Source organism: Benincasa hispida, chromosome 10 (genome assembly GCF_027475165.1).
Source record: "Benincasa hispida cultivar pf3 chromosome 10, pf3_genome.v1.1, whole genome shotgun sequence".
Classification (NCBI taxonomy): domain Eukaryota; kingdom Viridiplantae; phylum Streptophyta; class Magnoliopsida; order Cucurbitales; family Cucurbitaceae; genus Benincasa; species Benincasa hispida.
In genome coordinates this window covers 52,725,039-52,751,150 of record NC_143487.1, presented here as the reverse complement: position 1 = coordinate 52,751,150, position 26,112 = coordinate 52,725,039, and the positions used below count along the sequence as shown (strand labels likewise).

The 26,112-nt window shown below is 31.9% G+C and overlaps 1 protein-coding gene across 3 annotated transcripts; it reads right to left on the bottom strand.

Annotated features, from left to right (window-relative positions):
* Nucleotides 1-751: 751 nt before the first annotated feature.
* On the bottom strand, nt 752-16,846 carry POK2 (phragmoplast orienting kinesin 2). 3 transcript variants are annotated; one of them, XM_039045931.2, is made up of 37 exons: nt 16,534-16,846; nt 15,755-16,445; nt 15,419-15,574; nt 15,239-15,322; nt 14,688-14,807; nt 14,494-14,607; nt 14,309-14,401; nt 14,060-14,220; nt 13,876-13,950; nt 13,685-13,772; nt 13,538-13,596; nt 13,228-13,291; nt 13,075-13,140; nt 12,812-12,994; nt 12,456-12,560; nt 12,141-12,376; nt 12,007-12,076; nt 11,836-11,901; nt 11,347-11,426; nt 10,308-10,386; nt 8,490-10,181; nt 7,920-8,366; nt 5,039-7,477; nt 4,834-4,941; nt 4,613-4,734; nt 4,425-4,512; nt 4,203-4,277; nt 3,877-4,119; nt 3,672-3,770; nt 3,419-3,496; nt 3,286-3,341; nt 3,009-3,120; nt 2,761-2,871; nt 2,493-2,663; nt 2,352-2,417; nt 2,125-2,244; nt 752-1,114 (listed from the first exon to the last, which is right to left on the bottom strand). In XM_039045931.2, exons 2-37 carry the CDS (start codon nt 16,442-16,444, stop codon nt 977-979), a joined length of 8,754 nt encoding a protein of 2,917 aa, XP_038901859.1. In that variant the 5' UTR covers nt 16,445; nt 16,534-16,846; the 3' UTR covers nt 752-976. The 3 variants fall into 3 exon arrangements, 2 of the variants coding, with proteins under 2 accessions (XP_038901859.1, XP_090161633.1); XR_005484958.2 differs by lacking the exons at nt 752-1,114; nt 2,125-2,244; nt 2,352-2,417; nt 2,493-2,663; nt 3,286-3,341 and having other exon boundaries at nt 2,760-2,871; XM_090305507.1 differs by lacking the exons at nt 752-1,114; nt 2,125-2,244; nt 2,352-2,417; nt 2,493-2,663; nt 2,761-2,871 and having other exon boundaries at nt 3,265-3,341.
* Between the last annotated feature and the right edge of the window lie 9,266 nt (nt 16,847-26,112).

The window sequence follows — 26,112 nt, the reverse complement described above, 5'->3', positions numbered from 1 at the left end:
TGCTTTCAAAATAAACGGTAAGCTTATCTTAGGGCTTGTTGATCTTCTTAGATATCGGCCTTCGGGCTCGTTGATTTCTTTAATGATCAGTTTTGGGCTTGTTAATCTTCTTGGACAATCGGCCTTTAGACTTGTTGATGATGATCGACCTTTGGACTTGTTAATCTTCTAGGATGATTAGCCTCCGGGTTTGTTGAGTTAATATTAATTTGATGCAATGTGGATCGATCTCTAGTGTTTGATCTTCTAATTCTCTCTCGGTTGGATGAATGTGCTTGACTTGAAGAAGAAAAGTACTGAACGCTGAAGTATAAGTTTTTGAAGAGTGTTTGTGTCCTCAAGGATCTTGGAAGAGTGTTTGTCTTCAAGAGACTTCTATCTAGATGCAGCTTCAGGAGTCTTGGAGTCCTCTGCTTGTTGAGATGGATTCTCTCTATGTTCTCTGAATATAGGATTACTTATATCTTCAAATGACTTCTATTTATATAACTCCTTGATGGACTTCGTGGGCTTGAGCCTAACTTTGATTGGCCCATGTGTCTAACCTTTGAACCTAATTTAATTAGACTTAGGTCTAGCCTTTGGGTCTAATTTACAGTTTTAGGACCACATTGGTAACTGGGCCAATACCCAAATTATAACGCCAAATTGGTCGAAATTAATTTTACTCGATCGACATCGGCAAGGAAAACATAGAATTTGTCCTCAATTTCAATTTAAGACACATGTCAACCTCTTAATTGGTCACAAATTTGACAATTTCAAAATTTCGTCATTAATTTAGCAAATGATGTGGCAGTCCATGGTTGGTTCGAAATTTCTCCTCCAACTGTAATATTCACACTGTCAACAAGTGATGGACAGCTCAACCGATTACCTATTGATGCCGCAAAAGGCTAATTACAATTTCCTGGAAAATAAATAAATAAATTGAATTTTAAAAAAATCACCTAAAAAAACACTTGGATTTGTGGCCTCATCGATCTAAAGCAGAAAAATATGAAGTTTGAAGCAGCCTTAGAGGAGATTGACAATTATCTTCAGTCTTTAAACTTTTTGGTGAAGTTTGTGGTATGAGTTCGGATAATCTAATCCTTTCATTGGCAATTTTGTTCTGTACATCAACACAAACAAAAGGCTTCTTAGTTTCAATCTCTTGTCAACAACTTCATGAGAATAATGGTGAAGTTTATCAACGGAAGAATTCAGAAAGTATAATACAAATTATACATTAAATTTCAAATTTAGTCTCTGAACCTTTAGTTTTCTGCCTCCCTAAACCTTTTTATTTACAAAATTTAGTACTTGAACTTTCAATCTTTTAAAAAAGAAATTCTTAGATTTTGAAATCTATCAGACGTTTTTGAATGTTCAAAAACCAAATAAACATAAACTTCAAAATTCAGCTTATATAATTTAACCCATAAATTATAAAGAAAATTATATTTTTAGTCTTCCAGTTTTGAAAAGTATATTTGTTTGATCCCCGAGTTTTCAAAACAATACCTTTTTAGACCCTGAAGTTTTTTAAAATAGATTAAAAGGTCCTTGCAATAATTTTTTATTATTTCAAATTAGAAAATTTTTTTTTTTAAATTGCCTTCTCTCTAAAAATTATTTTTAGGACAAATTAATTTACACCTATGAACTTTGGGGGTTGTATCAATTTAAACCGTAAAAATAATAATTGTATCAATTTAAACCTTGAACTTTCATAAGTGTATCAATTTAAACCCTCTTTTATGTTTTATTTGAATACACTTATGAAAGTTTAGAGTTTAAATTGAAATGCTCATGAAAGTCCAGAGTTTAAATTGATATAATAATGTTTGGGGGTTAAAATTGATACTAGCCCCAAAGTTTAGGGTTTAAATAGACACAACCCCTTGCCCCATTTTCTAAATATAATTTTATAATTCAAAATTTTATATAATTATAAGAAATGAAAATAGTTTAGGAACCTTTTTAAAGATATTCTTAAAAACTTGAGGACTAAAGGGTACAGTTTGAAAACTCAAGAATCAAATGCACTTATTCTAAAAAAGTGGGACTAAAAATGTATATTTTTAAAACTCAATACCAAAAACACCTATTCAAAATTCAGGGACTCTAAATTATATATACCTTGAATTTGAAATCCTGTAGCTCTCTTTCCACTGAAGCAATTCTAATCATTAGTTGATCTAGTGCCTCCTCAGCCACAGAAGGGCATATCTCAGATGCAGGTTTCGTTACTCCAGCTGCCTGCAAGTTAAAAGAAGAATGTATAACTACAAAGTTATAACTACAAAGTAAATTCAGAGTTGTGAAGGAGAACAGTTTTTCTACTTTCAGTTTCGTTATAAACTTACCTTTAAAACGCTGGTGCACAAATTCAATAGCTTCCGAGCTAGTTGGACCTTCTCTTCCTCGGTTTCCTATAATTGATTGTTTTTAGACAATGAGAAGCTACACATTTTCAAGCCATCATTTTTAATTTGCAGAGTACTAACCTTCAACTTGATGTTTAGTCGTTCCTCCTCATCGAAATCAATTTCTGGAGTCTTCCCAATGGAGGTGCGAAAATAAGCCAGCTCTTCTTTTACACGAGAAAGAAGAATCTCGGTTCGATGTAGCTTAGCACTTAGGTCACCATTCTGTGCTCTGAGCTTGTTATTTTCTTCCTGTTGTACATAAAAGGGCAAAGAAAAGTGAGGTTATTACTTGTATCAGAAACGGCTGGAAACTAAGTAACATGAATGACGTTGTCTCAATTCTCACTTTGATTTTGGCATGGTGATGAATACGCTGCTGGATATTTTGCTGACCAGACAATTTCCTAAGTTCTCCTTCAAGTTCCAATACTTTCTGCTTGTGATTGAAGTTCTCAGACTACGCAGAAACACAAAAGGCAAATCAAGATAAGATCATGGAAAATGACATATACCCCAGTAGCCAACTAAGACAAAATGAAACATAAGAATGTTTGAAAAGGAAAATGAAGATGAAAGAAATTTAGGATCCAAAACCTTTAACATTTCATTTTCAGTCTTGAGTAACTGATCTTTGTTGCGAAGTTTTTCCAGAGCAACTTGTAAGGTCAGCATTTCAGCTTGCTTTCTATCAATCTCCTCCAACCATCTGAAGAGGCAGAAACTTAGACATGATTGAAATGGTCAAACAAGTTTGAAAATTGAAAATACTTGACACTCATAGAAACCATCTGAAGAGGCAGAAACTTAGATATGATTGAAATGGTCAAACAAGTTTGAAAATTGAAAATACTTGACACTCATAGAAGCTCACCCACGACGCTCCTCAACAAACTCACTGAGCTGTTTCTTCAGTTTTACTACTTTCTCCTGAAAGATATCCAAGATTACAAACTCGCTCTGGTTTTCAACTTAGTAGTCATCAGCATTGTAAAAACTAAGATTACCTTTTCCTGGAACTCGACAATGTTGAATTGGGCACTCTCTGATATCTTCTGCATCTGATGATTATCATCGAACAGTGACTAGTAATATTAAACAGCAAATTGTAAGAAATCTTTCTAAACAGACTGTAGTGCTGAAAGTTCCATTAACAAGAAACAGTAAGGTGATAACTTTAAATGTTGCTTGGACACCCCATCAGATGAATGAACATGGCAAAAGAAGACTATAAATAACAAAGAAGGTTGCATAAAATACCATGCAAGTGGTCATATCCAGCTTGACACCTAGCAAGTCTCGGATGACATCATGTGTCATACTCTCAGCAGCAGCTAGTCTTGCATTCAATGCAAATACCTGTATGAACACCCAAAAGATCAATAATTTTGGAAAAGTTAACTATATTTGTTGATTCATACTTATAGATATATGAACTTCCAAAACAGGGTTATGTGCACAACACCTCTTTTTGTCTACTAGCTGCCAAAGATTCAAGCTCCTCAATGCGATTCCTTGCAGCAAAGAGGTCTTCATCCTTCTCAGATTTCATTTGTTGTGCCAAGCCCAATCCAATGCATTTAAAAGGTGAACCAGATCCACGTGGCCTTGTTGCATACTTGTCTGTCTTGTTTGAAGAAGAATTAGTGACATATGTGGAATGCCCTTCAGGTCTGACTTGTTCAGCCATCGCTTCCAAGGATTTGAACTATTACAGGGATTTGTGACTTGTGAAGTTAGAGGCAAAGAATTAACACTGTTTCAGAAAGAATGAAACTTAAAGTCGGCTACCTTTTGCTTATACTCGTTAGCCTGTGCTTCTGCATGCAAGTTCAGTTCAGAGATATGGACTTTAAGTTGACCAATCTGTTAAAACAAAACGAAAATGAAATACTACTCCAGATTAAAGCTATCATCTTGGCTCAAAGTCTTATGAAAAAAATTCAGTTACAATTGAATGCTTAGTGCGAACTATAGTTTTGGTATATAACAAGGATGAAACAATAACATCACCTCAGCAATTTTTTCATTTACTTCTCCTTCAAGAATTTGTACATGTTTACACGCTTCTGCAAGGCTTTTCTCTATTTCACTTACATATCTACGGGCACAAGGAGGAAAAAAGATTAATGTAATCATTAGTTACAGAACATGTTCAAACCGTTTTAGAAAATGGAATGAGTGAGTTGAGGGTATTATACTTTTTCAAGTCAGCATCAGCATTTTTAAAATTATTCATTTGATTCTTCACAGCATGAAGCTCTAATTCGAGCTCTTCTCGTTGTAACCTCTGTTGTTCAGCATCTTCCTTTACAATATCAACCTAAAAAGGGGATCAGACATCAGTATATTTAGTTGAATCATGAATGACAGAATACTGTCGAAAAGAAATTTCAAGTAATGTAATCACTTTTCTCTTCACCTTATTTTCCAATACATTTATCGTACACTCTAGCTCTTCCACAGACCTCTCCAAGAGTTGCACTTCAGCCTCCTTCTCTTTAGCATATATCTTTTGTGATTCAGCTACCTGACAATGACATTCATAACTTTATTAGGATAAAGGTATCAATAAAGGAAATCCACACGCTGACATATCCATTAATTGGCTTATTTATAGAACATACCTGTTGAGCTTCCATCAGATTTGCCTCATTTTCTTCAGTTAGTGCTTCTAAGGTTCCTAGCTTTCCTTTCACGCTACACACCTCCATTTGTAGCTGATCCCTTTCACTTGCCAGTTCATTCAAATTTCTCTTCAAAAATTCAATCAAGTCATTCATTTGGCTGAGTTGATTGCCCATTTCTAACAGTTCCCTTTCCAAGTCTTCAGATAACTTCCTCTTTTCTGACAACTCCTCCTCAATTGAACATTTTCCTACTAAAACATTTTCAATTTGTGTTTTGAGCTCCAAATTTTCACTGAAAATTAACTTTTTAGAATCGCTTTCTTTTGATAAATTGAGCTCCAGATCATAGATTATATCCATTTTATCCTGCAACTGAGCTTCTAGTCTATGGGCATGAGCAATGGCCTTATCAAGTTCAGCTGACTTTTCTGCAAGCTCATTATCTAAAGCCTCCATTGAAGCTACCGTCTTATCTAGTTCATCTTTTTTGTCCTTATTTTTAGAAGCAGATTCCTGCAGCAACCTAAGATCAAAAAGAAGTCCAGCAAGAACTTCGTCCTTCCTTATTAACTCAGTTTGAAGAGTCAAATTCTCCAATTCCACTTCCTTGGTACTCAACTCCAGGTATTCAAACTCTTCCAGAAAAGTAGACATGTTTCCCACATTTTCCAGCATCTCATGATATACCTTTTCCAGGGCTGGAAAACCAGCATTCAACCCGTCAACTACTCTGGCACAGTCAACATCTAACATGGCTATTGAATCAACAGATTTTGCAATGTTCATACTCATATTCCTGAGAACTGCATTCATATTTTCCTCATAATATTGAAGTTTGTTTCTGACAGAAACATTCTCCTCATTTAGGGTAGTTATATGGTTAACACAGATTTCAAAATCTTGCCGTTTTGAGCACAATATCTCTTTAAGTATAAGCTGAAAATATTGTAGCTCCAGCAATTCAATATTTTTCACTTCAAGATCAGTATTTAGATTCTGATTTTTCTGATCAATGGAATGTATGTGACTGGAAGAATCTTCCAATAACTTTTCTTTTGTTTGCAAAGTCTTCAGTAATCTATCACATTCAGCTTCAAGTGCTTGACATTTCCCCCTAACTTCATCCAGTTCATCTTTCAATACATCATTTGAAACACTGGCTTCTTTTAGCAGCTGAATATCTCGTTCAAGAGTTTTGTTTATTTCATCCATCTTCTTCACACTCATATTGCTTTCATTCAGTTTTGACAATAAATTTTTCCTCTCGACTTGTGCTTCTTGAACTTCCTTTTGTAGAAGTGCAACCTCGAGTTGTTCTCTCAACTCTTCATCAACCTTGGAAATAATTGCCCTTTCCTTCAAAATCTCCAAAAATGTTAGACAATTTATATGCTCTCTATCAGCAATAGACTTCTGGTGAGTAAACTCTTCCATTTCTGCATCTAAAATAAATGACTCTAAATCTCTAAGGACCAAATTTGTCACAAAAAATTCAGTTTGGAACTCGAGGAAATTTTCCCTTTCCTTCAGCAATTGCTCTTGATCCAGTAGTGATGAAATCAAATTTTTATTACTGTCATCCAACTCCTTCATCAAAACAACAAGTTGGTGTCCCATGTAATTTGACCTTTCTAACATTTGTTCCTCCTGTATTTGTAGGTCTGATATCCTTTTTTCAAATGCATTTAGCTTTGAACTCATTTCTCCCGCTTCCTCCTCTTTCTTTTGGATGCGATGAAAACCATTCTTGAGGTCAAACAGCAATTTTCCTTTCAGAATTTTACACATATCAAGCTCTCTTTTTGACTTGAGGTTTTGCTCCCTTAAACCAGCTACTGCAGCATCTGATTCACACAGCCCGTGCTGAAGCAAACCATTCTCAGCATTTAGCCCCATCACAGTTTCCAATAGGATCCCCATGTGACAGAGGTGCAGCACTGATATAGCACAATCCTTCACAATTATCTCAGACCATACATTCTCAAAACATGAGCGGACAAACTTGGATGAGTCCAGTTGTAAAGACTTCATTGATTGGATCTCGGATGCCAATGACATGAAACTGCTATTGACAGTATTCTGGACTTCTGCAATGATATCCTCCAGTTCCACAATGGAAGCCTCTATTTCCATTGAATTTGAGCATAGGTGTTCCTCTAGAGTTTGCAATTTCTGACATGCTAAAGTATTACAGTCTTGCATGCTTTTGAACTCTTTCCTCAATAGTTCCTGCTCAGTGATTTGCAACATTTCCTTTTCCCTTAGCCTTTCTATTTCAAGTTTCAATGTCTCGTTTGCTATCATGAGCTCATTAATCATAATATCTGCTTCTTGTATGGTCTCTTGAACTTCTTCAAATTTAGCCAGAATGCAAGATGCCTCTGCAGTTTTGTGGACTGCAAGTACTGTTGCTTCCTCAACTTCAAGTTCAAGTAACTGTGAGACATGAAATGATAGATCAGGTAATGATGGTTACTAAAATATCTATAAATTGTTGACCTAATTTGAGACGATCATATACTGAAATTTCAACAAACAAATTCAAAGATAGGCACATCAGACTACCAAAATGTAATGACAACATTGGGTCCATATCCATGCGGTATTCTAGTCAGAAACAGTTGTTTCAATGGCATCATTCTTTTATATAGGTAAAGAGTAAGGAAAAGTGAAGATCTTTAATATGAAAGATGCTGCAGGTTGTGGACATATTAAAATTTGATTGATCAAACATGAGGAATTAAACAGCTACTTGAATCAAAATTAAGTAACAATTTTAAATAAACAGGGGGAATAAGGATTAAAAAAAAGAATTAAGAAATATAGTTGAGATGTGTAAAAAAAAAGGAAAACAGTTAAGAATATATTTTTTGTTAACCTCTTTTGTTTGGCACCAACCAGAACCAGCTTCAAGCACATTCTGTTCAAATGCTTTTAGCCTGTGACTGAAAGATTCCATCACATTCTCAGATTGCTTTTCAAACTTTTCAATAGTATCTTGCAGCATAAGTACTTGATTCATTAAACACTGTAAGTTCTGCTGATTCCGTTTTTCATTGATAAACATCTCTTTCTTCTCATTTTGAAGCTTGACCATCTGAGCTTGTACCACTCCCAAGCTTCTTAGTGCAGACTCAATTTCTTTCTTGAGAAGTGTGATGGTATCTCTACCAGATTTAGTATTGAAGGTTTGAGACTCTAAGTTTTTCTCTTTACATGGATAGCCAGGTACGTCTTTTCCAATTTTAGGAGAACGATCAAATATTTCAGCTCTTTGCCCTTCTTCCTGGTTTACATTGTTCTCTTGATGTGTGTTTGCACCTGTCTGCAACATATTTCACATTTGGCAATCAGGAAGGCAACCTTCAGTCATAGTTAAACATCATATATGCATGCAACTAACCTCAAGATCTATCTTTGTCAATCAGAAAGCAAAATTTTAGCTTACCCATCGTTCTTCCCTCTCACCCAAAGACGAATGTATATCCTTTGATTCCCGTTCCTCATTATTAATATGCTGCTCTCCCATATTTGAGCTCATGCATGACCTTAGAGTAGAAACACCAGTTTTTAGCTCAGCTAGCTTCTCAATTGTCAAAATTTTATCATTCTCAAATTCATCAAGCTTTACTTGCATGGAATGATGATATTCTTGTTCCTCGGTAAGTTGCTTTCCCAGTGTAGCACAAGTTCCCCTTGATTCCTCTAGTTGCTCCCTTAGATGCACTATCTGTTCCTCTGCTGCTTTGATCAAAGTCGCTTGGTGCTCAACATGGGCATCTTTCATTGAGTTTGATTCTACTAATTCTTTGATCTGGATATCCATATCCTTCGAGGCATCAGAATGAGAATGGTTCAACTCTGATAATCTATTAACAAGAATAAAAGCAACTGTAGCACAAACTGATGTCTTTCTAACACGCTCTTCTGCCAATTTGATGGTGTCTTCCATTTCTGCAATACTTGTAGCCTTTTCTTTAATCTGGAATGTCAAATGAAGGATCTCTTCATCTTTTTCCTTGCACTCCAGCTGGTGAGCTTCTGTGATAGCTAATGCCGCTCCTCTGAGAGATTTAAGCATGCTCTCCATGTCGATACGTTTATTGTTTGCATCCTCCAAACACCTTCTGAGTTCTTCAATTAACAAGTCCTTCTCAGATAAGATTCTTATCATTCTACTCACTTGTTCAGAAATCCAGATCCTTTTCTCTGGAAAGGAAGAAGATATGTTGTCAAGGTGATTTGAGGCATCCACAAGTGCTACATATCCATCAGCAAGAATTTCTTCCATCTCACAAGTCAGCAGTTCCCATTCTTCAGTCAATGTTGTTAGTTCCTGGTCCTTTTTCTCAAGCACTTCACTTAAACTTTCATTATTTTCAGTCATAAGCTGGAGTTCATCCTGCAGATGCTTCAATTCAGATTCCAAGGAGTTTACACCATTTTTCATCTCTATTTCTTTCAAATGACTTTCTTGGACTTGTTGCTGAAGTATAGCCAGCTCTTCCTGCATACAGACAATCACCTCAGCAGTTTCAGCTTCAGCTTGCCTGCGAACTTCATCAATTTCTTTATCATTTGAAGCTTGACATTCACGATCCCTTTGGCACAAAGCATTCAGTCTCTTGGCCTTTTCAAGAGAAACTTGCATCTTGTTCAGTCTTGTTCGCAGTCGAGATTCGTCATGTCTGGAATGAACTGGAGGTGATTCAGGTGAATTATCATGCATCTCTTTTAGAGCAAGGCACTTTTTCAAACACATGATTTCATGTTCCCGTTCACTCAAAAGCTGCGAATGTTGACAGTTGCTATTCCTCAGTTCCTCGATCTCATTGATTGAGAGAATTTGCTGGGATTCAAGAGCTTCGATAATGGATTTTGCTTCTTCTAATTCTCTACCTACAGCTTCACACTGTTCATTCATCTGCAGAAGATCTTTAGCTGCATTCTGAAGATCTTTGTTCAAGCATATGACTTTTTCATCAACTTCTCTGTGAGACAACATTCCTTCGTTGAGAATGATTTTAAGTACATCCAATTCCATCTGCAAGTTCAGAATTTCTTCATCATGTTTCTCCAGCAAGGGGTCGTCGATCCCCTCTCTCAGCCTCTGATTTTCAAAATCAGTTTTAAATGATCCCTGGAAGATCAAATTGAAAAGGTCATAAATGCTTTAGACCTTTGTAGGACTGTAATATTCCAGTGTTCAACAATTAGGTGCATAAAACTTCTTCTTTCAACAATTAGGTACTTTAGAACAAAATACCTCAATGGTAAAGATACTATGATCTTGATGCTGTTCAGATTTTAAATTTTTCAGCATTGATTGCAATCGGTCTACCTCCCTGCATAGAGTGAACAAGTTAATTCTCAGATCAATAACGTACTAAAATGTCTCAATTTTCAAAATTAAGAAAGAAAAATTATAATGGATAAACTGGTTTTCAAAAATATGTAAAATTTCCAGTTTATAGAAGCAACCGCAAATAAGGTTTTTCAAAATATATATACATATATTAACTACAAATTCACTTGATAATAGTAACCAATAAATTTTTAACTTCTAACTATATTAGTTGATTTAGATAATGATAAATAACTTAAATGTTAATTGGAACTATTATATTAATTATTAATTGACATGGGTTTAGTATCTTTTTCCATCATTTATCTTAATTACTAGTTGACTTAATAATAATAGTGCAAGGCCCCGGTTGTCTATACATATGAGAGAAGGGATAAGAGCGGAAATTCCAGGGAGGCAAAGTAGTCAGTGGGCCATGAGGTTCATTTGGGTGTTGTGGGGATCATTGCTGAGAGAGGTTTAAGGAAGGTTTTGGGAGTTTGGCGGGTTGTGGAAAATTGGTGAGAAAGGCTTTCTTGGAATTTCTCAGCTCTCTCAAATGTGCTGAGATTGTTGGTTCTACTCTTCTAATTTACATTGTTGCCTGTTCTTATTTCGTAGTGTAATTGTTGAACTCTTGCTTGATTTCCGTGAAGTAAATATATAAGAACAAGGGAGGTCTGCCCCTCAGATTTCTCGGAATTTGTGTTCTTGTTGGGTTTTCTGTGTGCAGGTGAAGAGGAATCTAATAAATAGTCGATTCATTTTCAAAAGCAATTATTGATTTACATAATGGATTATTATTATTATTATTATTATATATTTTTTTTTTTTATAATTTCAATTGCTTTCTAGGTTTACTATTTTTGCAAAATGCAGAGCTGTATTATGTTATATTTGAGTTAGCCCATATAAAAGCCTAGCGAAATAAACGTCAGGCAGAAATAAGAGATGTACTTACCAGCTAAGTTTTTTATTTTCCTTTAGGCAAGATTCTAGACTGCATTTGGTTTCCTCTAGTTCATCAAGTGCTTTCTTCAACTGTAACACCCAAAATTTAGTCTAATATTCAGTACATACGAAAAACATGAAGAAAATATGGATTAAAAAAAGTGGACAACTCATAAGGGTGTTCATGTAAAAAATCAAGTTCTGTTTTTTCTAAGAAAAAAAAAATGTTACTTTTTTATGTTTTTGAACGATAATATCAGAAACATTTTTTAGGGAAAGCTAACAGAAAGTGAAGATGGTATTCTTGCGTTTATATTTTGTGTTCATATATAATGAGACAGGAAAAAGCATATGAAGCTTGTAATAAATATTAGCAAGCATTCTACATAAGGTTCCTCTCAAAGAGAAAAGTATGCAAAAATGATGAAAGATCTAGGAAGAATACTTCTAGTCCTATTTTCCTGCTTGAACACAAAGTTTTCAGTACAGAAATACTGACCTGAGGTTGCATGGTAGGTTTTGATTCATCTTGCTGTTCTGAATTCCCAGAGAGAAATTGAAGCATCTGTTTATTATTAATATTAGAAAATGGTTATAAGCTTTTCAAAAGAAAATCAAAATAACTTCAACAAGAAAGTAATATGTGCACACTTTCAACTTTTATAAGTACCTGATCACGTGATTTGGATACTTCATCCATGAGTACTTCTCTCTCTCCCTCTTCATAGAATTCTTGAAATCTATTGAATATTAAGAATTGAAGTCTTCACAAGCAAAAAAGAAAAAGAACTTGAGAAATATTACCTTCTAAGCTGATCCAAAAGCCTAATGTTCTCTAAGGCGAAGCGTGTAACTTCAGGATTTCTATCTATTTTGGCCCGAAGTAGCTGAATCTCCTCAGATAGACCTCTATTCTCATCAAGAAGATAAGTTTCTGCCGAAATTGAACCACCAAGAAGTGACTCCATTCTCTGAATTTTGTCTTCTCGAAATTTGAGCATCATTTTTGTACACCTTGTATCCTCTTCTCTTTGGCGAACCTGAGAAGAAGTTAAGAAGATGAATTATTGCCTAAATAAAAGGAATTCCAGAATAAGGAATTAAAAAGAAGAGAGATACCAAACGGTTCAGCTGTTCAATTTCAGCTTCAAGTTGCTTGATGGAAGCTTCTGCCATTTTTTCCCTCCTCAAGGCACCAGCAAGTACTATCTCCAAAGATTTCAACTGTGTTTTTTTTTTTTTTTTTTTTTTACCATGCCATTTCCCCAATATCATTAGAAGAAAACCAATAAAATAAATTGTCATAACCTTCCACCACAGAAATTTTAAAAAGCAATACGAGTCTGGAAACATTCCAAAATACTATGCAACCTCAACGGTGAATATGAAGATAAAATATTACTGATTTCAACAGAATTAGTACCAAAATATATATAACTGATCAATTATTACAAATTTAATGCAGCAAAGTATACCTGTTTCGTTGACATTCTCACTTCTTTTGATTGGGATTTAAAGGAATCATCATCTTGTGAAATGTCCATATCACATATATTTTCTGCTTCATAATCCTCACTTTCCATTGGTGTATACTTGACCAAGGAATCAAATGACAGAGACCTGGAAACATTCTGCCGTTTGAGGTATGCAAGCTCCTCCTGTTACACATAAACAAATTATTAAGCGTAATTTGATTTTATGAATTTAAATCAATTATATATATGTCATACCACCCTACCTTAAGAAGCTGTATCTGGCGTTGGAGTGCAATGACATCTCCCGTTGAATCTTCATTGACCACTGCCTATATATGCCATAATGAACAATAAATTGATCATAAGAATTAGGAGGATGTCATCAACAAATTGTTTCCTAAATGAGGGTAACTCACATTGTTTTGGATAAGTTTTGCCCTCTGGGCAAATTTAAGAGTATTAAGTGTTTCAGCTGCACAACTGAACAAGATAATCATATTATAAATAAATTTGTAAGTGAACACGAGGCATCATCACAGAAAAGTACAAGAAAAAACTTCATGATCTAGAACTTAAGAACAGATGTGAAAAGTAGGACAACATAAAGAAATAGTTGGAAGTAAAAAAGAACTAACATTCTAAAAACATAAGGGGCTATAAAAAGTAGTCTGAATAAAATTTTGACTAGTATTGACTAAAATCCGGTATAGAGAATCATTAACTAACCAAATAGAAGGGCTAACATTTGCAATGATCATTGTTTTTGAGTTTCCACCAAGAGAGTCCTGCATTTTTATTTTTATTTTTTGGAGGTGTCAAAAACAACATCAACAGCAGAAAAGGCAGTAGGTTTGAAATAGAACCATTAGAAACCTGAAGAAGAAAGGTTAGCTTTGAATCTCTGTAAGGAATGTGTCTCGGCTTCCCACGTGCCACATCCAGCAAAACCATTATAACATGACTGAAATTATAATCACCATTCAATAAAAAGGTGAAGACATAGACATAAGCAAACCAATATAAAATGGATGAAGGGGAATTAAGGTAAGGGCAAAGATCAGTACCCTAGTGTAGACAGTGACTTGTTAATATTAGCAGCTTCCCTTAAACGCTCACCCTCAGCTCCAGAAGTTTTCTGCCTGTTAAACAGAATACAGGGTTTAATGAAAAAAGAATAGAAGCAACCAAAAAAGGAAGAATTTGATATGTTGTGGCCCGAAGCTCTAACAAAACTGGATGATTCCTAACCTTTCTGAACCAGCAAGGTCAACAAGATTCAGTCGAGAAAAGCGTAGGTTAGTTGAGGACTCCTTTTCCCACTTGCTTTCAATCACACATGTAAATACACTATGTGAGCGACTGCTTTCCCTGTTCATATTTGTGGCTGCAACTTTTCTATTTGAAGAACCCTAAAGGCATCAAACAATGAGATTTGATCAACAAACAAACAAGTTCATTTGAATTGAAAGAAAGAAACAGCCAAAGTTACACAGTAACCTGAGTCAGAAGCCTGAGAATATCACTAACAGTCCTAACTTCAAATTCAGAGAGATTTTCTACATAAACACCCTTCTTAACATCTTCCCGCAGCTGAGAGAAATCAAAATATTTAGAAGAGTAGTCGATAATTATTTACCAATTGATAATGACAAGTAATAAAATATTGCATTAATCAATCCTACAAGTAGATTCGTGGATGAGGGATCAAGAAGATCTGTAATTTGTTCGTTATAAATCTCTAAGAAAGAGCACTTGCAATTGTACTTCAGTTTCTCATCACACCGAATTTCTTCCTCCTGAAAATGAATAAGATTCTGTCAGAAATGACCTTTAACCACAGTGTATTAGAAGGAGATCGAATGAATGTGACTATTACAGCATGGATCCTTGCAAATAAGAACTCAAATATACGTGGAGTGATTCCACGATGTGGACTTGGCTTGACTTCAAGATCATCAATCTCACCAAGCATAGTATGCGTTTTTCCACTTCCAGTCTGCATAATAAGAAACTCAAAACTCAATAAAATAAATAAAGACAATAAATATTTCCTGCTGAGATCAAGATATTGGTTGCTTCTTCATATGCAGATGAATAACATAATTATGAATGTTCTCAAAATTTAAAGCATGAACTTCGTTGCCAAGTAATATAAATGTTTCTCGACTGCAAAAGATAAGAACTTGGTGTATTCCTGCTGAGGGACAGGTTGATAATAACAATGACCTATATCAATTAACAAACAACAGCAATCGTTAACTTTTGTGAACAAATTAGGCAATACATGCTTATTAACATTCATATAATTATAGACTATGACAAGGGTGCAATTAAAATTTGGCAGATTGCTGCAATCAGTAAATCAGCAAGATACAAATAGAAATGAAATGCTACCGCAGTGTTAGGAAAGTAGTGAAGAAACTTTACCTGACCGTAGGCAAACATACAACTATTATAGCCAGACAAGCAGTTCTCAACCATTGGCAGACCAGCCATCCTGAACAACATTTCCTGCGAAGGAGAGCTATGGTCATTAAAAAAGGACAAGGAGAATGAGAGCTTAATTACCAAAAGGACTCAATAAGTGAAAACTTAGAAGAGCCAAACCTGATCAACTGTTTCACATGCGACATGATCAAACGTAAACTTTGTTTCTGGTTGGCCAATCCAGTTGATGGACTGAGCACTTTCTTGTTTTAAGCACCTATTGTAACCATGATTACTTCTCTCCATGCTATTTAAAGGACGAACACGTATAAGAACCTGTAAAATTTAACACCATAGGTTACTCCAGTAGCTAAATACAACAACAAATTTTTAGAGAATCTTGATCAAGCATTAGCAAAATCCATTATGGAAACTCTTGATTGCTTTAAAGTTCCATTATCCTCACAATGGAGAGTCACAGAGCTCCATCAGTAAGAAGAATACAGATGCAATTACCTGTACATTGTGTTCCATCCAAAATGAAGGGTCTTCTTTAAGATCGAAGTGAGGGACTTCGACCGTGTTAACAACCGAAGGTGGCACAGGGTTAGCAGGAATCCCTTTATACAATGCAGAAAAATTATTGATCCGATCAGTTTTGCTGCGAGAAACTGAATACGGAGGCTTGGAAACACTTTTAGTCGGAGTGCTTTGCGTAGAATTGCTTTCGGAATAACTCGAGGTTGCTCTCCCCGCCGTCCTCGTAGTCCTAGGGGTTGTAACGTTAGAAAATCCCCCATTTCCACATCCTCCGCCACCGCCACCGCGGCTCGGTTGTACTGAACAAGTACCCGAATCAGCCTTCTCCTCGTCAGGAAGAGAACCAGATTCGCTTTTCTGAGACCAACCAAATCGCTTCCTCGACGAAAACCCAGCTCCTCCATGCTTGTCCGGCGTGCGAAGCGGCAATGCAAGATCCGAGCCCTTTCCCTTCGCCTTAACGGGAGTCCTTTCAACTCTACTCTTTAAACCAACTTCCTGTTCTGGTTCCGAATTTCGAATCGGCTCTTGAATTGTATTCAATGGAGGTCGCGATATGTCCAATCCAATTCGATTAATCGATGAATCCCTAGGATTCACCGGTACATTTTCGAGCTCCTCGTTCTTACCAGAAACCCGCCGCAAAAATTTGAAGTCCCGAAGCATTCTGGGAAGGAAAAAAAAAAACAACCATAAATCAACAAAAATTAACAAAGAAACTAAAAGAAAGTGAGTGAATGACACCAATAATTCACCTGAAGGAAGAAATGAAGAACAAATACGAGACTATTCGAGCTCCTGAAATTGCTTTTCAGCTGGATTAACGACGCTTTTCCAGCAGAATCTTGGGCAAAAACGAAGAAACTAGAGGAGAAAACAAATGGATCTTAGATGGAAGACAGGGATTTCCAAATCCGTGTGTAAAAATCTGGAGAATCTCTCCTTCTCCATGAACAAATTTGGGAACTCGTCCTGTCGCTGGACAGTTTGAAGTTTGAACTGAGCTCTAAAAAGTGGTGTTCGAGAAGGACTTTTGTGATGGACGGCCGAGATTCTGTCAAAGAGTTTGAAAAATGGACCGCGGCTTTGGGATTTGAATTCAAGAAGGGCTTTTTTGTATTTCCAAAATTAAAAATGAAAGAATTTAGCAAGGGCTTTTTGGTCTAAAGGAAAATATGAGAGGAATTTGAAATTTCCAACGGCTACATGTCAACGTGTCTTGTAGTTAGGTCACTCATGCAGGCCCATGTTCAAGCCCAATTGAATTCAGCTTTAAATAAAAATGGAATTGTCCATACATTTTCATAAACCTCCTTTCATTTGAATTATTTCATTAAAGGCTTTTAACTATAATTTTGGACCATTCTTTCTAACCTTTTTCTATCTATTAATTTGATACTTTTAGACTATTTTTTCAGGGTTAGTTGTATAAATAGAATTCAAGTGCAAAATAATAGAATATATAGTATAATGATAAAAATAATTGCATATACAGAACAAAAAATAGTAAAAGATGAAAAAACCAATGCCCAACAACCATTTAGCGCGCTACTTCCCGTTTTTCTCAAATTGAAAGTTATCAATTATAGTTGCTATCAATGATAGCTTTCAATTTGATAAATGTACTATTAGTTGCTATCACTAATAGTTACTATCAATTGCTATCAGTGATGCTGCTATCCATGAATATCATTGATAGTTGCTATCAATGTCTATCAGCGATAGTTTTGCATTTGAGATGTGTGTTATCAGTTTGCTATCACTTATAACTTTCAATTTAAGAAATATGCTATCAGTTGCTATCACTGATAGCTTTCAATTTGAGAAATGTGCTATTTGTTGCTATCACTAATAACTTCTATCAGTGAATATCACTAATAGCTGCTATCAGAGATAGCTTTAAATTCAAGAAATGTGCTATCAGTTGCTATCCTAAAACATCGATAAATTCCTCTACCAGCAACTCCACCTCTGGTCTATTGCTAAGTCTATCACTAATAGTGGCTATCAGTGATAACGTGGTGGCTATCAGTGATAGTGTAGCAGCTATCATATATATATATATATATATATATATATATATCAATGATGCCCACTATCAGTGATAGACTAAGCCCTAAGTTTAACAAAGAATGATAAATGAGAAACATAAGTAGAAGAAACAGAAACCATCAATTAATGAAATAAAATCATTAAATAAACTCATTAAAATCCACAATTACCTCTTAGATCGACAAATCTCCTTGTTGATCAATCAATATGAGTGACTTATGTAAATATTTCGAGTGAAGAAGTTTAAGAGAATGTAGCAATCAATGAGCCAAAAGAATGGTACAATATAGCAATTAGAAAAAAACTAAACCATTGAAAAAAAAAACAAAGAAGAAAGAAGAAAGCAAAACCATAGAAAAAAAGGAAGAAAAAAAAGAAAAGAAAAGAATAGGAAAAAAAATGAAAGAAAAGGGAGTCGAGAAAGAAAAAGAAAAAAATTAAATTGAATAAGATGAAAATACTTGCAACTGAGGGTAGGATTGGAATTTTTAAAAAAATTACAGGACCATATTTAGAAATGTTTTAAAGTTGTACTATATTTTCAAATTATTTCCAAAATTGTATTATCTAGTATACATTTTTTTTTATTTCCAAAAATTCGAAATTAACTCTCATTTTTTCAAATATCCATTTTTGGTTTACTGTATTTATTTATTTATTCTTAATTATAGAAGTCGTGATTCATTTTTTTTCAACCCATTTCATTTAATAATTGTTATTTGTTTTAAATATGAAATGGTATATTTCTTTGAATTAAGGAAGATGATTATTTTCTCCATATGTTGCATTTCTTCTTTGTGGCTGACGGTGGCATTCATCCATAATCTTCATTTTTATTGTCATTTCATTTCTTATATACATAATAAGAACGAGTACGAATTTAAAGTTATTATATAATAGTCTTAAGGTTTTATATAATAATCTCGTTTCTATTGAGATATATATTCTATATATTTTGTCATATATCCACATATATATATTTAAAATTGAGATATATATTCCACATAATTTGTTAGATATATAAACTAAGATAGATAATATTCTAATATTTGAAAGGAAAAAAAAAAAGAACTTTTAAGACATTTATGGATTTTAGCCTAATGGTTTATTATTTTACACAAAAGTCTAGTCTAATTTACTTTTATATATATATATATATATATATTAAAATCAAAAGAGGGAAGTTTCTTGTGATTATGAATTTTCCAAAACAATATATTTTTTAAAACCTATATAAACAAGAAAGTTTTTCCAAAAATCTAAAATTTATTCCCCTCACAAACGAAAATAAGAAAAGCTTCAACAAAGAAAACAAAATAAATTTTATATATACAACATAATATATTCGACATAATTTGTTTTTTAGAAATAAATTAGAGTATATTTGATAATTACTTGAAAAAGACAATTTGTTAATATATCATCTTATATATTAAATAATATATGCGATGTATATTTACATTTTTCAATATAGTTGTAAACATATCAAAATGTAAAATCATAATATATGTGATGTATATTTATATTTTTCAATATACTATGAATATGTTCGACATATATTCAAATAATAACCAAAATTAATAAATAAAAAAAGTAAATTAATAAATAAAAAAAAAAAGTAAAATTCAAAAATAAAAAATTATGTTAATAAAGAAAGAATTGGATATTTTAAAATTTTTTAATTAATGGTAAAAATGTTAAATTGGTCTAAAATAAAAGTTAAAAAAAAAAAAAAAAAACTCTTGATAAAATAATTCAAAAATCAAATACATTTAAGAAATATATGTGTGAAAAAAATTTCATGTAAAAATCTCGTATCGAAAAGTCGTGGTTAAATTGAAAATGCTTTTAGTTTAAAACTTTTCAATTTAGTCCATATAACTTGGCTTAGTTTCAATTTTTCTTTTCTATGGAAGAAAATATTGGGGGTTCTCCATGGAAATTATTTACCATTTAGATCATTTTTAATTTATTGCTCCATAATTAAAATTGCTATTATCATAATAATTTTTATTATTATTCATAATTCACGTATATATTAAATATGTTCTATGGTTGCATTACAAGTAAATGTGACCTTAATTTATTTTAGAAAATCATGAAAAATGATATTTTGAGAAGAATTTTTGATTAAATAGTTAGTTTTCGGCTAAATCTCATTTAGATGGTTAATTCTTAATAAATACACTTTTAAATGGTTAATTCTTCGTGAAAAAATCTTAAACCTCTTAAATAATATAAAATAAAATTTCATATCAAATTATTTAATTATCCATACATAAGAATTTAAAAATAATTTAGAGAAATCAAATTATCATACAATATTTATATTGATACATAAGAGTTTAAATTGATTCACATATAAACTTATCTTTGTGTCTATAATATATATACTTTTTAAAACTTAATAATAAAAAATAGAGATGGAGAATATAATTTTTGTCCCATCTAACTCATGGAAAAAGATTTCGCCTAAGAAAAATAGATATCCTTAGTGATAATATCTTTAAACTTTACTCTAAACTAGTACATGTGAATGAAAACCGTCATCTATACTCTCAAATTTTGTAATTATTTCAATAATACTTATGAACTTTCAAAAGTTGTATTGACACTTTTAACCTATAAAAAAAATTCTAAAAAATACATGAACTTTTAAAAGTTACATTGATATCCTTTTTTTTTTTATTATTATTATTATCATTAAAAGTTTTAAAAAATTATTTACTATTAGTTTATCTAAAAAAAAACTATTTCCTTACACCTCATCTTCCTCTCTTTCATTCTCTCTATCCCTATGGCCTCACACTTTCTCATTTCTTCCCTCTCATTTTTTCTTTTTTTTTTCCATTTCTTCTTCGATATCATCTTAATCTCATTCTTCCGCTTCTTCCCCAATCTCTAAAACTAACATTCATTGCAGCAAAATTGTGTTTTCATGGCACAATAATATAGCCAAATTGATGAAGGGGAGAGAAAAAAGTGTCATAAAAACTAAAATGTGCATTTTTTATTTAAGAAAATGGAGATTTTCATATTTTCAAGATCTAAAGATAGTTTTTTAGTATCACCAATCTATGACTATCATCAACAATCACAAATATACTTAATTAATAATTTTCTTTTAAACTAAATGGCTGAACTTTTTATTTTATAATAAAATAATCTAAAACCCTAAAAACGTATTTGAGGAATATATTTTCGTTGTTTTCAGTCTTCTCTCTTACGCAATCATAAAAATATGTCGTCTATCTTTATAATATGTTACCAAAGGTAGTTGCAACAGTTTTTAAGTGTCATGGAATCTCCATTTTTTAATAGTGAATAAAGATTAAAAAAAATATATGTCGTCTATCTTTATAGTATGTTACCAAAGGTAGTTATGGCAGTTTCTAAGTGTCATGAAATCTCATTTTTTGATAGTGAATAAAGATCAATTTTTTAATTTATTAAAAGTATATTGATTAAATTTAGACATTTTAAAATATAGGATGATGATATCTAAATTACATAGACCAAATTCATATTTTAGAAAGAAAAAAAATTGTCCATCATTCCTATAATCAACAAACAAAGAGTGAAAACAATTGGGGAATAAAATCTTATCATCGCAAAGAATTCAATGAAACTTAACTTTTTGTCTCTTCTAAATCTTTGGTTTAGATAATGTTGAGGTGTGGACCCATTGTCTCATAAATTTAATCTGTCAATGCTCCACCTCCAACATGAATTTGAATATGATCTTTTTCTTGCTGCCAACCTCAAAAATTTAAACCCTCATTTATGGTTTGATTGCTATATTGAACCACTATATGTATATGAAAATTGTGGATGGTAGATAAGGAATTCACCTATACAACAAGAAAAATATCTACAATGTATATGTAAACATGATTAATTGAGCATACATATTTGATAAATGATATTTTAGGAAATATACATTTTTGGTCTATTGAGTTTATTCCTATTTGATCCATGTATTTCAAAATCTTATATATTTATTCTTTAAATTTTGAGTTTCGTTTCATTTAGTCCCTAAGTTTCAAAATTTTATAAATCTATCTTGAAATTTAAGTTTTGTTTCAATTTGGTTTCTATCAAGATTTACCCTTTTAATTTGATTTTTCACTAAATACTCATTTTCAGTCATTTATGTTAATATCTATTATTAATTAATTTTAAGTAATTATGAAGCAAGATTTAATTTTAATAGTGATGAAAAAGAGCTAGATAATTATAATTCTTTTAATTCTTTTAAATTAATTAATAGACATAAACACTAATGATGGAAGTGAATGTTAGTGAAAATTAGGTTAAAAGTATAAATCTTAAAACCCAAGAACCAAATTCAAACAAAACTCAAATTTCAACGGGTAAAATTGTTACATCTTGAAATCAAACTAAATTGAAGTCCAAACATAAAATTTAAGGCCTAAATGTATAATATTTTAAAATTTATAGATCAATTATAAATTAGACCCAAAATCTAGAGAAAAAAAAGTATTTTCTCTGGCTAATATTTTCTCAACTAAGAGTTGGGTGAAAAACAAAAAAACAAAGAACTAGCAATATATGATCTCTTGTTAAAAGAGAGGAGAGAATTTTTGTAGATCCTAAGAAAGTTGAAATTTTAGGATAATAAACAAATAGTTGGTTAAATTACCGTTTATTCTTTGACTTTTTAATTAGATTGTATCTATTTGGTCTCCGGACTCTAAAAAATATCTAACGAATTTATGAACTTTCAATTTTATGTATAGTAGTTCAATAAACTTTTATTACATTTTTTTGTCTAATAATTTTTTTGACATATTCAAAATATTTATAAGTCAACTGATTTATTAGACATCAAATTTAATTTTATGTCTATTATAATAAAATCTTGAACTTTCAATTTTTATGTCTCGTAGATATATAAAAAATTGATAATAACATTATAAGTCAAAGACTTATTATACTTCAAGAGCCAAATAGAAGTTAATTCGTAATTTACCTAAATAATTCAATATCGTTATAACTTATTTTGTTGAGATCACTATCTTACTTTATTCAGGTTAGTAGCAGAAAGTCAATAATTATATTCTCATGTGTGTCAACAAGAACCTAGGTTGATATAAAGTATGAATTATTAATTAAGAGATTAGAAGTTCAAATTATATATAATGGTTGAATAATGGGTGAAGTTAAAAAAAAAAACTGTTTTTTTTTATATTGTTCTTTCTTTTCCAACCCCAACTTCTTTTCTTAATCCTTATTATGGATTTTTTTTTCTATTTTTGAGTTCATGTTTTGAAACTTAATTATTTGTGAATATTCACATGGTTCTCCTATTCTTTTTTATTTTATATTTTTAAAGTGCATCCCGGTTTATTTTCTAGAACCTTAATTATATAGCTCCACTTCAGAAATGAACTTTTTTTTTTTAAAAAAATAATAATAATTCGGATCAGATTGTAATCATTTTGTTTTTTATTTTTATTTTTATTTTTGAAAATTAAGTCATCAGACACTATTTATATCTCCAAATTTCTTTCACTTGTTATCTACTTTTTATCAATAATTTAAAAAACAATCCAAATTTTGAAAATTAAAAAAAGATGCTTCCAAAAAGTTATTTTTATTTTGAAATTTGGCTAAGAATTCAACCATTATACTTAAGAAAAATGTAAATTATGGTAAGAAATGTAAATAAAATATGCTTAATTTTAAAAGAAAAAAATAAAGAAAATCAAAAGGTTACCAAACATGACATAAAAAATGACTTTTTGAAGACTATTTTAAAGTGTATAAAATGTACTTTTAAATAATTAAAATATCATATCGAACCGTTTCTTATTTAATATATGACAATATTTTTCAGTAGATGTATAATTGTATAAAACCAATCAAAAGATAGAATAGAAAATAGAAAATATCTCGTGCGAAGAAGATCCTCCATTTTTGTATGTTATACAAGAAGGGAGCTATTTTTTAATTATATATATATATGTGTGTTTTAAATGACAAAACTATTAGAAATTTTTTTATAACAAAATGTCATTGTTTATTAGTGATAGACAATAATAGACATTTCACTCTCTATCAATGAGATTTTGCTATATTTTTAAATAAGTTGATTCATTTTCCTATATTTAAAAATAGTCCATTTCAATTAAGAACTTGACAAATGACAATAGTAAAGTGTTGAGTTAGAAAATTTAGGGACCCAAATTCCATCTAAATCAAATTTTAAGGACCAAAACTCTATTTTCCCTATTTTTAGTTATAAAATAAAATTTATTAGTTGTTTTGACCTTCCTTTTAAACTCTCATTGAATAAAAAAAATTATAAAATAATATTGAATGCTCAAAAGTAACTAGTTAATAAAAACGACAAACATTGTAGATATGTGTGGTGTCAATAGTTGATTGCTAAAGAAAAGAAATTATCTAATTGTGTACATTTATTATTATCATTATTTGACAACATAGTGAGGAATGAATTGAACCACTAAATTTGAGAGTTGATAGTACATGATATCTATTTATGAGTGGATGAAAAAGTTATTTGAACAACAATAATAAAGATATAGTTTCTAATTTTTGTGGTATGGGTTGACTTTAAATTAATTACCATGTTGGTTCAAGGTTAGATTTGGGATTTGATTAAGGTTCTATAAGTTTGAACACACTTCAACTATTTCGAACTCATTTAAAGTTTGTTAGATCAATTTCTAACGTGAGAAAAGTCTATTGTTTATAGTTTTTGACTAGCTCAAATTGATCGACTAAGGTCTATTTTTGGTGATGGTTTATTTTGGGTAATATTATTCCTTTTAAATATTCTCTCAGTGTTGGTTAAGGTTTTTGAATTATGTTGTAACACCTAAACATTATGTTTGTTGTTTAGACTTTTAGGAGTTGAGTTTGTTCATGCAAGTGAATTTTTGGATTGGATACTGTAGGTTTCTATCTATGTAAGTAGTTTCTACGCCCATATCAAAATATAGATTTGTCTATTGTGGTTTAAAGTATATTTTGTACCAATTGAGACTCGTCGAGATTGCTTTATATGCTTTAAACATTAGCATGTTTCTAGATTGAAAGTATCATTACAACATTTTCTTATGAACTTTTTATAGCATTTTCATAGTCAAAGTATAATTTAGTAATTTTTTTTGGAACATTTTACGTTGCCCTGAGAGTCAAAATGAAACTTAGACACTTTTATGGAACTTGTTAGTTGTCAAAGTGTCACTTAGGCACCTTTTAATTTGTTTGGAGAGTGAGAGTGTCACTTAGATACTTTTAGAAGCATTTGTGTGATTTCTTCAATGCTATCACAAAGTCATATCACTTGTTTCCTAAAGTGGAAATTGATAACATTATTCTACTTATTTCATATAATCGCAATTGAGATAATAGTGTAAGGTTTTGCATTTGATGAGAAAGATTTCATGAGGTCTAATCTTCGTTTTCCATTAGAAACATGTTCCTTGAACATTTTTAAAGTTGTTTCTTGTGACCGTTCATAAAACTGATCCTTTTTTTTCTGCTTGTTCTTAAGCACGATAAATACTGATGTCTTTTTATTATTATTATTATTTACAACATATTGGTTTTATTGTATAAGAATGTTTCAGGAAAAAAAATTGGAAGGTACATCAAACACAAAAAGCACCACCAAATAAAATTTAACAAGGTTGTGGATAAGGTAGTCATATAATTGTCCCTAAAACTTGTGAGATTCTATTTGATAAGTTTTTTCTTGAATTCTATAGTCTATTGATCTAAAGGTTGAAGAAACCTTTTATTTTTTACTTGAAGATGCCAAAATAATTCAGATTTGTTTCCGGTGCTAACGTATGTGATAGCTCAAGTTTTTAGATCAACTTTGGCGAGTGGGACTTAGGCTTAATATTTAATGGAGAACAAAACCATTTTGTAGGGACTACCCTAATAGTGTTATAGCTTAACCATCGAGTTAACATTATGAATATTGAAATAGTGAAACATATTTTCTGATTCACTACAAGAAATTTGGCCTTTTATGTTGATTGGAAAAACTAAAAACGGAAGTATAATGTCGATTTAAAAAAAAACGGATCTTTAATGTCGGTTTTAAATATACTTTAATGTTGGTTTTTATCTGATAGTGTAGATACCCATTTATTTTTTAAGTAAAGTATCCTTTCTCTTTCATTTAATTCCTCTAATAATTTTCTCCTCTCTCCTTTTTCACTTCTCTCCTCCAAACCCTCTAATAATTTTTTAAGTAAAGTTTTGGACTTTCTGGGTGGTTG